General features: G+C 33.9%; 1 protein-coding gene across 1 annotated transcript; it reads right to left on the minus strand.

The window, feature by feature from the left end:
* Positions 1–6,764: 6,764 nt before the first annotated feature.
* LOC110785212 (pescadillo homolog) lies at positions 6,765–16,244 on the minus strand. The gene is made up of 12 exons (XM_021989646.2): positions 16,072–16,244; positions 15,860–15,945; positions 15,161–15,409; positions 14,945–15,070; positions 14,759–14,843; positions 14,359–14,469; positions 13,897–13,990; positions 12,287–12,528; positions 11,505–11,612; positions 10,290–10,411; positions 8,544–8,757; positions 6,765–7,292 (listed from the first exon to the last, which is right to left on the minus strand). Exons 1-12 carry the CDS (start codon positions 16,093–16,095, stop codon positions 7,017–7,019), a joined length of 1,737 nt encoding a protein of 578 aa, XP_021845338.1. The 5' UTR covers positions 16,096–16,244; the 3' UTR covers positions 6,765–7,016.
* Positions 16,245–16,522: the final 278 nt, after the last annotated feature.

Below are 16,522 nucleotides of genomic sequence, written 5' to 3' on the forward strand. Positions count from 1 at the left end.
GCCTCTCGGAGAGTTAGATACTTTAAAATGCATGGTCGTGCACAGAATGGTTAAGGCTTAACCTTCTATAAAAGTTTAACAGTTGAACTCAGTAATCCGAGAAACACTTCTAGACCTAATAAGGATGGCTTGGATCTTACCTTATGTTCAGTAAGTAACACTAAGCGACAAAGGAATGTGAATGCACACTTGTCTGAATGACAAGTGGGAGACTGAAGGATATATGTCCTTCACCCAAGGTGCATTAGTCTAATACCAAGGTTCAGATTAATTACGAACAATTAATTTAGTGAGATCAAGTGATCGGAACAGCTAGCTGGAGCAATGCTTCTGATCAGTGAGTTCTAATCTATATTAGGCTTACATCTTACTCTAGACTGAACTATAAGGTCACACCATTGGCATGTAACAGATCATCGGATTAAATGAATCAGAAAATAGCTTTTCGGGAATTAGTTCGGAAAGACATAAATATACGATATGACGTTGGATCGGAATCGTATATCGTATTGTGTATATTTGTAAGCTAGGCGAAACGAATAATTATATATGCACGACATTTGGTCGTCAAAGCATTATACGATAAATAATCGTCGGAAGGAATTAGACGCAAATAAGAGAAGGCAACACTGTCGGCCCAACGAGCCAAGCGCGCAAGCACGCAAGGCCCGTCGAGGCGCAGCAGCGTGCCAGCGCCAAGCAAGGCCCATGCACTCGGCTGGGCGCGCGCTGGGACAAGCAGCAGTAACAGCGCACACGGCAAGGCCTACGGCCCAGCTCGTGTGGTTGTGTGCTCGTGGGCTTGTGCGAGTAATGCTGGCCTGTTCTTGCCTTTGTGGCGTGGCCAGTTGGTGTTATAACCTTAGGGTTATAACACCAATCCACCATTATGTTTTTCCACACACTTTTCCGTAATCAGTTTTAACCTAAAGTCTCTTTGTACCTTCGTTACAAACTGTTCTTCCCAAAAGCAAATATCTTGAGTGACTTCTAATCCATCGATCTCAAGACGGATCTGAACGTGTCGGTGAACCAAGTAGAGGAATTACATATGGAGTTCTTGTTCGTATTCGTGATACGTTGAATCTAGGGAAAACACGCTACAAACGTAAGTCTTCTTGATCTGTACTTTATACATGATTCCTGGCTTTGGGGTTGTTTCGCTATTATGTTATGTATTTAACTGTAAACCCCTACAGACACGTGGCATCATGGTAGCTAGGTAAATTATCCTACTTTAGAACTAGAAATTTTACCAGTGCAATGCACGTGAGCATTATATAAAGTGTTTGAAAAACTTAATTGTTTGACATACAATTTTTAGGTATCACAAAATAGAATTTGTTTATGGTACCGCAAATATTTAATTAGTGTAAATAGAACCATTTTATGTCTATTACTCTTTCATTTACATTAAGGTATGATTATTATAAAAGTATTTGAAATAAAATTTTGAAGAAACAATCAACAACAATGGTTTTCTTTTTGGGATAATGTAGCATACAATATAATTTTGTCCAAAATATTAAAGAAAAGGAAAATTTGTAATTATTAATCCAACATTTGCTCGGTTTTCTTTAATTAAGCCTACCTATGCGATATTTCTAAATAATCCAACCTTTATGACTCAATTACTATTATTAAGCCTAACAAGTTACTAACCTGCTGTAAGCGGTATTCACCTTTACGTGGCATATAACAGTTATAATTTTTTGCCCCCTCCTTTTCTTTAATTGTTGTTTTAATTTTCGTTCCTCTCTCCTCTGCGATTTTTTTCTTCATCTCTGCACTCCTCTCCATTATTACTCTTCTACCTCTTCTCCACCATTGTTGATCCCTCATACCTCTCCATTCGAAATTCATCAAAAATAATCAGCAATTGCTATGGCTGGGGTAGAGCAATTGCCTGTTGGATCTGGATCTTCTTCATATAAAGGTTTTTTTTCTAAATTTTCAACAAGATCACAATAAACAACATCCCACAACATAAAACATACATATTATTGCAACAGCTAGGGTTTTTACGAACTGGCCATCAAGGAAGCCCAAAATTCAAAATTTACCAAAAAAGGAACAAAAACGCTAGGGTTCGTAAGTTCACCTTCAATTGTACGATTCTGGAGACGAATTTGAATGCGCGTGGATGAAGTCACCTATTTCCACAAGAAAATCGTTGATGATGTCATGAACCAGTACAATTGTGGTTGAAGCAGCAGTAATGGAGGAGTGAGGAATTGAAATACGGTACAGAGAAGAGAAGGGTAAAGGGTTTTTTGAAGAAAAAAAAGAAATCCTTGTTTAGGTGGCAAGTGATGATGACGTGTCCAATATTTTAGGAAGGAAACCAACTTTAGGTTGTCAACGTTTTTAACGTTGACTTTGTAGTAGGTAACCGATCATCCAGGCTTAATAATAGTAGTTGGGTCATAAAGGTTGGATTATTTAGAAATATCGTATATGTAGGCTTAATTAAAGAAAACCGGGCAAAGGTTGGATTAATAATTACAAATTTTCCTTAGTTATATACCTACATTTTTATTATGGATGTCTTTTGAGTTGTTTATGTTATATTTTTTTTTGAGAGAAAAACCGAGCCACTTTATTAATTTGTAAGACCAAGTTGTTTATGTTATATACATGAATGTCTTTTGAGTTTTCTCCATTTTAACACAAGTATTTAATATTGAATGAACAGTAAATGAGTCAAATAAAAAAGAAAAGGAAAAAATGAAAAAAAGGATGAAGATAATGGAGAATGTGACACATGTTAGTGATGTAACTATGAGTTGGGTTTTTAAATATTAGGTATAGATATTACTCGCTCCGTCTCTTTTTATTCTTTACGTATTTCATTTTTATGTCACATTTTAAACTTTATGCTTGAAATATTTTCTTTTTTATTATCACATAAATGCCCTTAATATTTTATAAAATGTTATCCCAATTGATTATTTTAATCTTAACTTCGGTAGGGCATTTAATCTCTCTTACTTTTGCATTGAGACGTTAAATCTTTGACACTTTTTCAATGTCAAATTTTGGATAAAAGTGGAAAAATTATAAACAACAGTGATTTGCATTGTTTAAATAAAAAATAGAAGTAATATCAATCCACATAATCTATACCAAGATATTAAAAGGTGTTGCTAAAAAGATTTATATGCCACGTAGAACTCTCCCATTTACGTCAGATCATCCAGTCACCATGGTTGTGTGATCTCATTGACAAAAAAAAAATCAATATAATAAGGTTCGAATCCTAGACCTTGAGTTTGGAGAATAACTCTCATTACCATTTAGACCAACCATTAATTGTTGTTTATCTATACACGTTAATTTATAAATACATGTTAACATGAAGTTTAAAACAACTAAATGTTTATTTTACCTTTTATTTCCTATGGACTATATTGGAATAAAATTAATAATTAAAGCGGAAAATCATGAATTAAATATGTTATCATAAGTCTCATAAGCATCAACTGTAGAAATGCCCTACATATATCTAATTTGATTTTTATTGATTTGAAACACTTAGTTCCATTAGAAAATAAATTAAACGAATCGTAAGATGATCTAATTAAAAATTTATTTGGCATGATAATGACGTAGTGTACTTATGTAGAACTTAATGAATATTTTCACTTTTATGGAATACATGTATTTTGGTCCACTGTTGAACTGAAAAAGAATCTCTAATTTTAATTATTCCCAACCGGGGCATCGCCCGAGCCACACGCTAGTTAATCTTTAAATCATGTGCTTGATACCAAACGTAATGAACAAAAAGGGATGGAGGGAGTAGTAAAGATTTGTTTACAGTCATGTCTTGTTATTTGCACTATTTATAATTATGTCATGTATTTTGTGTTATTCATACATACAGTTATTGATTTAGAAGCACCAAAATAAAATGGTCTTTTTTTTTTTTTTGATTGAAAATGAAATGGTCTTTTAATTAGGAAAATCATTGTTATCCAAAAAAAAAAACACGGAAATCATTAGTTTTAAGAAATTCTAATCATAAATCATACTTTAAAGAAGATTGAATTTCCTTTGCAAATCTAGAAAAGACTATCAATTTGAGAAACAGTACTAATTATGTGAATTAATGGGACGAGAAGGAAGCAGGATAACTGGTAACTATATACTTTTTTACTCTTATAATTATTATGTGTAATATGGTAATTTGTTCCAATAATATTATACGAGTTTATTTGTAAAAGATAGGGAGGAGTATAAAATATTAGGAGGAAATGTAGGGGTAATTGCCAAGTAGTGATAAGGAGGAAAATGAGAAACAGTGACGCGTTTGGTCATCCAAGATTGCAAGCCAATTGTGTTTGATTGCCTTGTAATGAATCACTATGACTCAACAACTAACGCATATTTATCCAATCATATCCATTTGGCTAGATACTCCGTATTATAAAACAAAATAAAATAAAATCCCTATTTCGTTTGACGTAAGTAAGTAAACACGAAAAATTGATTTTACCCAAAATACTGGTAACTGACCTAACTCATATGGAAGAAAGATATTATACTCCGTACTCGTAATTGTTATTTGTAATTCCATCTCACAAAAGTAGGTGAAAGATGATATAATATAAAATAAAATAGGAATTTTTGTTATAAATGACCTTTTATAATCCAAAAATTGTGATAAAGGACCTTTTAAAAAAAAGTTGTGAGATAGGATCCAAATCAGGTTTTTTGTTGTGAATAGGGACCAAAACCCATTTTCCGACGGTCAAAGCCATTTTCCGGCGTTGACCTCCACGTGCACGGCACGTGTCCCATATAAAGATATATTTTTTCAGGTTTCCCCCCTTATTCCCCCTTTAACTAATTGAGAAATATTAAAAAAAAAATTGGATTCTCTCTCCTCTTAACTGTCTTCTTCGCCATTTTTACCTCAATTTTTTCTTCCATTCGTTTTCTGTAGTGTAACAAAAAAAATTCGCTCAATCCCGTTTGATTTTCGTGGAATTTCGTATAAAGTAACCATGAAAGCCCCAAATTTTTCGGTCAAATTTCTCCAATTTGTGAACTCTTGAAATTAGGGTTCATATGCTAATTAATTTCTTGATGAGTCTTTTATACAAGATGAATTTCTTGTTGATTCTTTTATACAGGAGTAAGTCAGAGTATGAAACGGGTGGAAGATCTTATGCATTCTCAACTCCTGACTCGTTAAATCCTGAGGGTTACTTTGTCCCTACTGCCTAACTTTGGAACAAACTTTTACATTCATTACTTGCAAGTTTTATAGAATAGGAATTTGCTATCTCTGTCAATTTGATTCTAAAGATTGATAATAAAAGTATCAAGTTATATTTGATTTGGATTATGCGAAAGGTTTTGGAAATTGTTTCCATGAGCTTTATTGAAATTGTATAAAAGAATCAGCAAGGTAGTGTCCTAGCAAGCGCATGAAATGCAACGAAAATCAAAAGGGATTGAGCAATTTTTTTTATTATACTATAGGGAACGAATTGAAGAAAAAATGGAGGAAGAAAAATGGTGAAGAAGACAGAGTTAAGAGGAGAGAGAGTAAGATTTTTTTATGTTTCTTAGTTAATAAATGGGGAACAGAGGGGGAATTCTTGGAGTGAAAAACTGGAAGAGAAAAAAAAAACGTTAAATGGGGTCACGTACCGTGCACGTGGAGGTCAACGCCGGAAAATTATCTTTGACCGCCGGAAAATGGGTCTTGGTCCCTATTCACAACAAAAAACCTGATTTGGATGCTATCTCACAACTTTTTTTTTAAAGGTCCTTTGTCACAATTTTTGGATTATAAAAGGTCCTTTCTGACAAAAACTCCAATAAAATATCTTGTGCGCACAAGGTGTACAATAAATTTAATGTACACAAAGATAACTTTTAATAGTTTTTGTAACTTTTACTATGTTTTGATTAACTTTTATATTAGAACAAAAAAGGTTAATGGATAAACATTTTAAACATTTAAAAAACTAATTTTATACATTATTAGTGATTTTGCAGAAATATTTTTTATTAAAATGAAAAAAAAATTTACTTAAAAATGTATAACTTTTACATATATAAAGGCAACTCTTAAGCATTTTAAGTTAACTTTAACTTTCCCTCAAAAAAAAAAAAAAAAAAAAAAAAGTTAACTTTAACTTTGGTGTACAATATTTGTAAATAAAAATTTCTAAATACAAGGTTGTATAAAACGGATATAACTTCAACTAATTAACAACTTGAGCAACTAACAACACTCAACACTGTCTATAATCTTCTACTTTCTACTGTAACAAACATCAAGTCCTTTTTTTATTACTAAAAGTTAATGGGGAAAAAAACATTTGTTTATACATTACGAAAATCATTGATGATGAATAATAACAATTTGCTAAAAATAACTTTTTGTTAATATTTTAGATAAATGGGTATATTAATAATGACAAATATATTTATCAAAACATTTAGTTAAATTAGCATATTAGTATATCGAATATTTTAATCAAATTATCATATTAAGCCTATAAAATAAGTAACAAGTACCCTACAGATGATTAAATGAGTACATGAAGAGAAATATTTTGGTCAAATATATGTAACATATGGTCACATAATTTTAGAATATCCGTGCGTGCATGAAACCTAATTTATTTTTTGACAGCCATAGAACAAAACTAACAAACACATGCAACAGGCCAGGAGATGTAATCCAGTTTATGTTAAAAGACTAACTGTCCTTCCTTTGGCTGTCTATTGAACTGAGCACTCAATAATCAGTAAAGAACACATGCAACAATAAATTTCACAAGATGAATTATATGTAAACAGATCTAGAGAGTCAAAAGACTTGGCGAGCCAAAAATACAATAGATTGAACAAGCTATCAGAAAAAAAGAAGGATTTCTGCCTCAGACACAACTGCTGCTACCAAAATTTCAGATAATAACACAGAATAATAACTTGAACCTTAAATTATACAGCAAATATTTTCCAAACAAATGCAGCGGCTTTTAATCTTTTCCTCACTTCTGGCTTTCTTTGATATTTCGTTTCCTAGACTCAATCACGTCAACCTTAGCCTTCTTGCGTTCTTTATTGATACGTATTGATTCATAAAGCCCTCTTTTTCGGCGCGACATTGTCATTTCTGACATATCAGGGTGCTCAGATATTTGCTCCTTATCAGATTCATCTGGATCAGTAGTAACCTTGACATTCTTAATAGTGCCAGTTGCAGGGCTGACACCCTCAACTTCCATTTTCAGCTCATCGTGAAACTGTTTCTGACCAGCGGACATCTGCAACCAACAACCAATTAAGAGCTTAAGCTTGCTTGAGTGGAATATATAGAAGCATAGGCCACAGTAAGAGACACGAGCCCCCTAGAAGGGAAGTTACTGATGAATAAGATTATGAAGCAATCCATACAAATTCTCCTGTTGGTTTCTGCCAATTCATTATTTTTGAAAAATCAATAAATTGCCAAAAAAACAAAACAACCTACTCGAAATTGCAAGTCCATATTAAATGGACAAACGAAGTAAGCCACAACTACATCCCCTTTAAGCTATTCCAAAGTACTTGCCTAGCGCCTTATCTCTAGATCCCGTCACCTTGTTACCTCTCAATCTCTCATGCCTCTTAAACCACTGATGTGATCAAATTGACCATATGAATAAGATGACCAATTAGGCCCCATACAGCAATAATCGGCTAATCATGTTATAATAGTTGACTAGTTTTTGTACTAGGTTGAATGTAAAGATCATTGTTCAAATACAAATTTAGGAATTGGTAAACTTAATGTTAAGTTATTATTAAAAAATAGAATCTATTTTCACCACAAAACCACTTTTTCAAAAACAGTCTTGTACCACTTAAAGCTACCTTAAAATACTACCTTACCAAAGTACTAAGGCTCTGTTTGTTAAGGGTGGAAAATGATTTTCCCAAATGTGGAAAACAACTTTCACCAGGGAAAACCAACTTTCCCTTTAAAAAGAAGAAATGCCACATTTCCCACTCCAATCTCTTACATTTCCTTTTTTCTCCTCTCATTTCCACCTCTCCTTTCCACATCTATGTTCTTTTTCATTATAATTTTTCTTCTGGGAAACAAACAAAGGAAAACTATTTTCTTGTGATGTTTTCCCTTGAAAATTGTTTCCCATGGAAAATCACTTTCTTTGAAAATGTTTTTCGTTGAAACAAACGGAGCCTAAATACCAAAATTTGAAAGCTTTAGACAAGATACTCACCAATGGTGTATTAACCTAGTATCCAGCTTCTAAACCCAGATTGTCTCATCCCCCCACCCCCACCAAGCATTTTAAAACAATGATAAATAGGTCAAACGACTATCAAGAGCAATTTTGTAGCCAAGTCCACAATTTCATGCAAATCTTTTAAGCGGAAAAAAGCAAAGAAAAACTAGTCATCCACAGTTAACACTTGTAAAATGGGATACCTACAATGAGCTCCAAATTACAAGCACAATGGGTGAACTGGAAATAAATCCAATTGTAAGCAACAAACTTTTTAGCAAGTACCTTTTTCTTCATCTCTGCTGCCTTGTTAGCTTCTATACGATCAGCAACACCATCCAACACTATGTTCTGGGTGTTATCCTGATGTTCATTCCCAACTTCTGGTACTGGCATGATTCTAGCAGCATCCTGCAGTTGCTTAATTTTCTGTGCATAATCAGGAATGTACCCCTCTGCCTCATTGTCAACAAAGGGAGAAAGATGTGGTGGAGGAACCCTGCACAAATGTACAGAAAACATAAAGCCTCTTACCGCCTGACATTAACTCATTGCGACATGCCAAACAAACCAGAAAAGTAGACGAGATTCTCATGATTAAGGATATATAGACATTATTCATCTTCTGCATATAGAGGCTTAGCAGAAATTAACAAAAATTACCAGACCAATCTCATGGAAAGGCAGGCAGCATCTGCTTTTCGAATGTTAATCTTATACCCATGTCTACATTACTATCTCCAATCTCATGGTCACAACAAATACTTTCTAAACAAAGACGCATTCATGCTTGTAGAACAGCATGTGCTAGGCAGTTGCTAGCCCCCTTATCTAAAAGGACATATGTGTTTGAACAAAATTTTGTGACCTAAAAGCTGATTTATCCGAACTCTTAACAACCCAAAAGAAAATGTGTCAAATTTGATCGAACACGTTTTCAACCCGACCGACCAAAAATACTTGTAATTTTAATAATAAAATGAGATTATTATGACTTTTCTGCACAATAAACCTTGTATAGCTACTATTGTGGGGTGTATCATAATTTTGGTTGGACTACACAGTACACAGCATACTTCGTATTTTAAAAAACTTGTTTGTTTGCCTTTATGATAATTTGTTGTTTTGTACGCATATTTTGTATCTCCTCTTTTTTCTAGTTGCAAGTTGCAACGTTACACATTATACATTATTCACACATCCTATTTTTACTATTTTGGATGATACTTCCTCCGGTTTTTTTACTTGCATCATTTGCAATTTAACACTATTCACTCTTTTATCAATTTGTTGAGATTTATACATAATGAATTATATAGTCATGTGATATCTTGTTAGAATCGTCTCGATATATATTTTCAAAATACCAGCTTTTCATAATTTTAGCTAATATATAATTAGAGATATTAATGGCTAGAGATTTGCATTAACAAGCGTGAAACATCAAATGATGCAAGTTAAAAAAAAGGAGGAAGTATATACTTAAGAAAAAAATAATACATACGGAGTATTTAAGAATAAACATAGTCATGGGATCTGATTAGATTTTCTTAATGCACATTTTTATAATATTAACTTCCATAATTTTAACTTATTCGTAATTAAAAATATTAATGATTAAAATAATACATGGTCAAGCGTAAAAATAAAAATGTTGTATCTAAAAAAAATATACTAATTAATGAAAATGTATAATCTTTAACCCGTCGAGTCAACCTAGGTTGGGTTATAAACAAGCATTGATTTGACTCGAAGATGACGTGGCCCTACAATAACCCAATAAAGGAAATAATTTGACTAATCCAACCCAATCGATCCCGTTTGACAGATCTGTCATGCGCCAAGGCCCTTAAATGAGAACCCATAATGCCTTTTTCAAGTTACTTGCAAAGGCACAATATATGAAAAACCACAGGGTAAATAAAAACAGTGCTCACAAATAACAGCCATAAAACATTCTTGGAATCAATTTGAGTAAAAACAATGGCACAATGGTGGAATAAAATTGAAAACATATTTCAAGCTACATACCTTCCAACCACATAATCCTCAGTCGGCAGTATAATACGTGCATTTACGGAATCAAACACCCATTGAGGCTGAATATACGCTCTAGAGAGGAACATGTGATTCTGAGTTGGCCGATCAACAATCTACAGAATCGAAATATAAAATAAGAGTACAACCCATTCTAACAGTACATACGAACACAACGAGATAATAGAAAATTGGGGGCGGGTGCAAGACAACAAGGTACATTCATTATAAACTCCGAACATGTAAAGAAAGTCCTATGTAGGAACACACGATCTAAGATGACCAAAACATGCAACTAAACCTACTAAGAAGAACTTCAAAAGACTGGCAAGGGCAATGCTAGGTGGTATAGGGTATTTTCTATAGAGCATGTGCTACGTAGACTACACAAACCACACTACCGTAGCAGCTTTAAGACCATTGATCACTTACAACAGCATTGGTCCTATCTTGATGATAATGCATCTTGCCTTGTAGACAAATATATTATGATTTCCTTGAATTTAACTTAATACAAAGAAGCAAGAGTCATGGTAGTAGGAAGTACCCAAAAGAAAAGAAATTATTGATATTTATTGTTCAGCAAACAATTGTCTGACAAATCCAGTACTCTATCTGACCCAAAATGAATTTTTGAACAGTTACAGTGCAAGGAGAATGACCTTTTGCAAAACTAAGAGAGAATGCTTTCGCAAATTTACACTACAACACTTTTAAACTGAACTTTGACAATACTTGCCAACCACAACGTTAAAATAACTTTTATATTTATTTGTACATAAAATTCACCATTTTGACCTCACTTCGATCTAAAGAACTCAATTAACAACTTTCGTTTCTTTAGTAGACACGTTTCAAAGAAACTTCTGCGTATAGTTAAAAGTCAAAATGTGTTAACTAAAAAAAACGGAGGAAGTATATATTTAGGAAAATTTCTTAGATATCTAATTTTAAGTTGCAACCAAGTGAGGATCCCAAAAAAAATCCCCACTGAAAAATCCACTCTTCAGTTCACATTTGACAGGGTTTCTTCAATTGTTTTCTTCCTTCTTTTTCACAATTTTGTTAGTTAATTGCACATTTGATAAAAATTAGTTAATTGCACAATTTTCACAATGAACTCTGATCAGGGGAAAAATAAGAATACAGATCCGCTCTGTGTGCCAATATCACTAAACTGAACATGTGAATTTGGGCCTGCCAGCTTACCTGATGAGTAATGCTCGGGTCAGACTCCTCGAATGGAGCTCCATCTCCCTCCCAAGAGATTGTTCCACCAAAGGCAGTGATCACAAAAAGCAACGGCTCCCGGGGAACCTATAATTCAAATATTTAACATAGGAGTGAATCACTGCAATGCAACTCCATTTAATCAACGAAGAGATGTAATGCCATGACAGAAGAACAAACTAAACAGGGATTTGCAGTTGAACATGAGCTCAAAGTTAAATGGTAAAATTTTGGTCTATTTTAGAAAATTAGGTAACGGATTGCGACTCAGTATCCATTCTCATCTAGCGAATCAGGTAACAGTGGTCAAACAAACTTAACAACAAGCATCAATAATAAGAATATGCTCCCTTTGTGCCACGGATTGGGCACGTTTTCCAAAACAACTTTGGCTGTCTACATCTTTAACAATCTATTATCAAAAATTATAAGAAGCTGGTATTCGAAAAACATACACTAAGACTAATACAAAAAAACATTTTTTTAATAACATTTGTTGTTTATACATTAGTAAAAAAAATGTAGTAAAAGAAAGCACGTGAAATCATGAAATAGTGCAAAAAGTCAAAGTGGTTAGCCTTTTGTCGGACGTGGGAAGACATAGAACCAAACAAGTAGTAACAAAAAACTGTTCAATCCTTATAAAGTATATACTGGAGAATATATTGCCAGACTCGTGAAACATGGTACAAAATAAATCTTCAACTGCATCAATTCTAGGGCTACAAAAAATTTACTAAATTCAATATTAAAAAAATCACCTCTCGGCCCAAGAAGAACTTTGTGTCCTTGAAAAGCGACCTGCACTCCTTTGTTTCTTCATCAGCCTCATCCACCGTCTCCGCTTCTTCAATAAGATGCATTAGCGCTCCAGGCTCACTAGGAGCAAGCTGATGTTGAAGTTGTGCAAGCGTTAGTTGTGATTCATCTACTTGACTAGCCAATTCATGATTGTCTTGCTCCTTGGATCTACTGGCAATGTACCTTGAAAGTGCATATAGATCTGCAGTAGAAATTAAATAAATTAGCCCTAAAGGAACTCTAGCATCCTGCAATTGCATTATTAGGATTATGATCCACATATGCAATTGTTAAATAGATTGAAGATTTATTGACAGTACGTTTGGTACTTTCTTGGGGTTTCACAATTATTTTACCAGCCTCAACAGTGGAAACTTTAATCTCCTTGTCATGCAAGACAGACAATAATGCACATACAGCATAAGGCTCACGAAAATCTCATGAATGATTTTTGGCTTGACTCTACTTCCATGCATACTATATCTATACTTATATTAAATCTCCAAGGTATGTCATGTCATACTTCCTCCGTTCCGGAAATATCACACCATGGTTGACTTTTACTCCTTTAACCATTACTTTGACTCTTAATATCTCAAATCGCGTGCAAGTAAAAATTATAAAAAATTTATATTTAGAAAATATATATCGATACGAATCTAACATGACCCCACCTGACTAAAATCTTCTTACGTATGAATCACAAAAAATAGCCAAAGTCGTAGTGTGAATAGCGTAAAAAACAAATGGTGCGATACTTTCGGAACGGAGGAAGTATATAAGTTTTTTGATCATGAAAAAATGTTAGTTATAGTTTTCGAACACGTGACCTTCATTTGTTAGTCACATATGATTACAGCTATGCCACAACTATTTTGTTGTTTCTTATATGTTCAAAATTATATTAAGTATAGATAATTAGATAAATGATCTGAATCATTTCTTTATAGTGTCACATCACTAATTAGTCATTACTTTTACGAGTTACTAATTCTTACATGATAAAATTTATTAAAGCATACTCAAAGCAAGATATATTGTAATGTAACAAATTAAATTAGACTCGAAACGAGTTATATAATAATATAATTGATCCATTTTTCTACTTTCCGGGGCATCGCCCGGGGCACTAAATAGTTTCTGTCCAAAATCATCATCAACAGATCCTAACCAGATTATCACCTTCAAATAAATGAAAGCAAGAATCATCGGGGTGTGTCTACAAGAAAGGAGGGGGGGGAGCAAAATCCATCAACACCTGCTGTTTGCTATTAACAGCCTCATGATTTCCCCCACCAGCTACAAATGGTGAGATTCATACGAAGAAAAAAAAATCCTTATGTCACATCAAACAGGCACTCAGGGAGGCAAATTTAAAAGATTCAGATTCTACATCACCGTCCCAGGTATGAAAATTATGAACCCCATTGCTGATTCAACATAAGTTTATATGCCGGTAAAAACATGGCCCAAGTTAGAAAAAAAGATACCAAAAAATAAATCGAACACTGTAAATCTGAAAATGCCCAATGAAGCTGTTTTACAACCAAAACGTATCTCTTTTATATACCTGCTGCTAATGCTTCCAAGCGAGGATCAAGCATCGGTGGATACTTTACATTAATAGAGTGGTAAAGTTTAAAGTTCACAAAGGCAAGAAGAGTCTGCAGAAATAATAAACAAGTTAGTAGGTAATAGCTGAAACTTGTAAAGCTGCAAACAGAGGATAAGATAAATTTATATAAAAAATACACAGGGTTCACGGCAGTACGGCACAGCACTGACAGCTGTAATTATTCTTGAGAAAACTTAAGCCTGTAATAAATAGTAAATTACCAAACCCTACAGATATCATTCAAGTTGTGACATAAAACCACCAATTGCAGAACATAAAAACATTAAAATGATTTTAAAAAAAATGTAATCTTGGTTTTGTTAAAAACATTTTCTGTCCATTCAACTGAAATAAAACCCATAAACCCAGCATTAGCTTTGGGACACCTGGGAGAGAAAGAAATGGAAGCACCATTACCTCATAGTATTCCAGGAAGGTTAACATGACATTAAAATCAACATCTTCAGTCAAGACTTGTTGGATTGAATGAGGGGCTATCCATGTTATTTTTTGTCCATCAACGTCTGCCTAACACGTGTATACAAATTTGAACATAATTAGCATATACACATTTTGTAGAACTACTAAACATAGAAAGAAGCAACAGAAACCAATGCTTGATTTCTTAACATGGTTTTAAGTCTCATATAAAGTCCCAATCACAACAGAAGTCACAGAACCACTGTAACGGGATATGCAGATGGCTTGAGTACTAAGATAACAAAAATCTTCACACTGCAGCAATGCAGTGATGTGGCCAAGAATGAATACCATGATTATGACTGGAAAGATATTATGTCAAGACATGCCTCAGTACCTGATAATAAATGCCTTTCACTGAAATAAAAGTTTTGCGTAACTTGTGAGTGCGTGAAATGTATGCTTGCCATTCATGACTCAACCTAACAAAGCCAACAAAACATGAGTATGAAAGTCAACAAAGACAAGTTAGGCAGTGAGGCGGCAAATTTTATGAGCAGACAAAATAATCTCTGCTACTTACCTACGGCAGCTATGGATATGTTTTACTTCAACTTTTTCATTCTGTAATGTGGGCAAAGCAGCAAACAGGTGCACCATAGTCAGACAGTCGTCCAAATCTCCAAGAGCATCAATAAACCTTGGGTACCTATATCCCCACAAAACACAAGAAATTCAGATTGATGAAAAAAAAATAAAAAAGAACATATGGTCATAAATACTAAATACTAATACATGCCTCTCTATGATAAGCCTGTCTAAATTGTAAGTGGGCTTGTGTTCTTCTAGACGGACAGCACGGGGCTTATTTTTTTTCGAATAAGCCTTTTTAATCTTCTTGTCCTGCGCCCTAATATCACGGTGTATATCCACAAGTGGATCATGATGGAGGAAAGATATGTCCTTCGTATGATAATATGTTTGATGATTCCCTTTTATTTTCTTCTTCGGGTCTCGAGGGAAAATACCCTTCCAAATGCACATCTTCCTGGTAATAATAAAGAAATAAATCAGACAAAGTTAAAATCTAACACCCTGTTCCACAACACAGCAGGCAAAGCTACAAAAGCTACGACTCCACAGATAAATCAATCAATTCCAATTTCCCTCCACAACTAACAACTCAATCGTGCCTTCAAGAGTGTTAATTTACAGTACAGATAGATATTTTTTTGAAGAGTTCCAGGTAATATTGCAATTGAAGATAAACCCATCATTAAACATGCAAAAGTAAACCTTACAACACTAAAAACCATGAAAATACAATAAAATCTAGGGTTTAGATTAGAAAAATGCAAATTAGAAAATAAAAAAACAGAGCAAATTAGTACAAAAACACAAATACAACAGCCAAAAAGAAAAAAAACAAATTAAGTACTTGATAATAAAATCAAGATAAATTAAGTACTTGATAATAAAATCAAGATAAAAGGAAGACCTGAAGAGAGGGAGGGTAACTTGGAGACCTTTGACAGCCTGCGAACGAGTAACATATTTGGCGGCGTTTCCTTCCTTTTTCTTGCCCTAAAATCAATGGAAAATAAAAGTAAGAAAATTTGAAAAATTGGTAAGGATAAAATCAAGGGTAACCCATGGAAGTTGGTGAAAGTTACAGTGAATTGAAATTAATGGGTAGAGAGAAGAACTGACCGCAGGTCTGTAATGCTTCGGCATCGTTGGTTTGATGTCGAAGGAGCTGCAGGGAAGGAGGAACTGAGGAAGGAGACTGGTGAATCAAAATAACCCAAAACCCTCAAAGTAAAGGGTCTAAGGAGTTTTTGTACTATGTAAGTTGTTTATAAACCCTAAACCGCCGTTTTCCTACTTCTCTCCCTTTCTTCTGTTTTCATACGCATTCTTATTACCCTTTTATTGGAAAACTAGTGTGTTGTCCGGGCGTTGCTCCGGGTTTTACTTTTAGTCGGGTTTACGTTTTCTAAAAATGTGCCCAATTACATTTATATATGAAAATATGACAAACATTGTAGCTAGTTGAGATGGTAGGAAGTGGAACTTTTAATCCATGAGGTTTGATGTTCGATCCTTGCTACATGCGCGTAATACGGAGGGAATCTACGTGACACATATACGTTTTCACAAA

The sequence above is a fragment of the Spinacia oleracea genome, chromosome 2, assembly GCF_020520425.1.
Source record: "Spinacia oleracea cultivar Varoflay chromosome 2, BTI_SOV_V1, whole genome shotgun sequence".
In the NCBI taxonomy this organism is placed as follows: Eukaryota; Viridiplantae; Streptophyta; class Magnoliopsida; order Caryophyllales; family Amaranthaceae; genus Spinacia; species Spinacia oleracea.

Coding starts and splice junctions, on each gene's coding strand:
- LOC110785212 (XM_021989646.2), bottom strand. CDS start 16,095: ATGCCGAAGCATTACAGACCTGCG. Junction 11,613..12,286: donor AGTTCTTCTTGGGCCGAGAG/GTGATTTTTTTA, acceptor TTTGAATTATAG/GTTCCCCGGGAGCCGTTGCT. Junction 8,758..10,289: donor GAGGATTATGTGGTTGGAAG/GTATGTAGCTTG, acceptor ACATTTGTGCAG/GGTTCCTCCACCACATCTTT.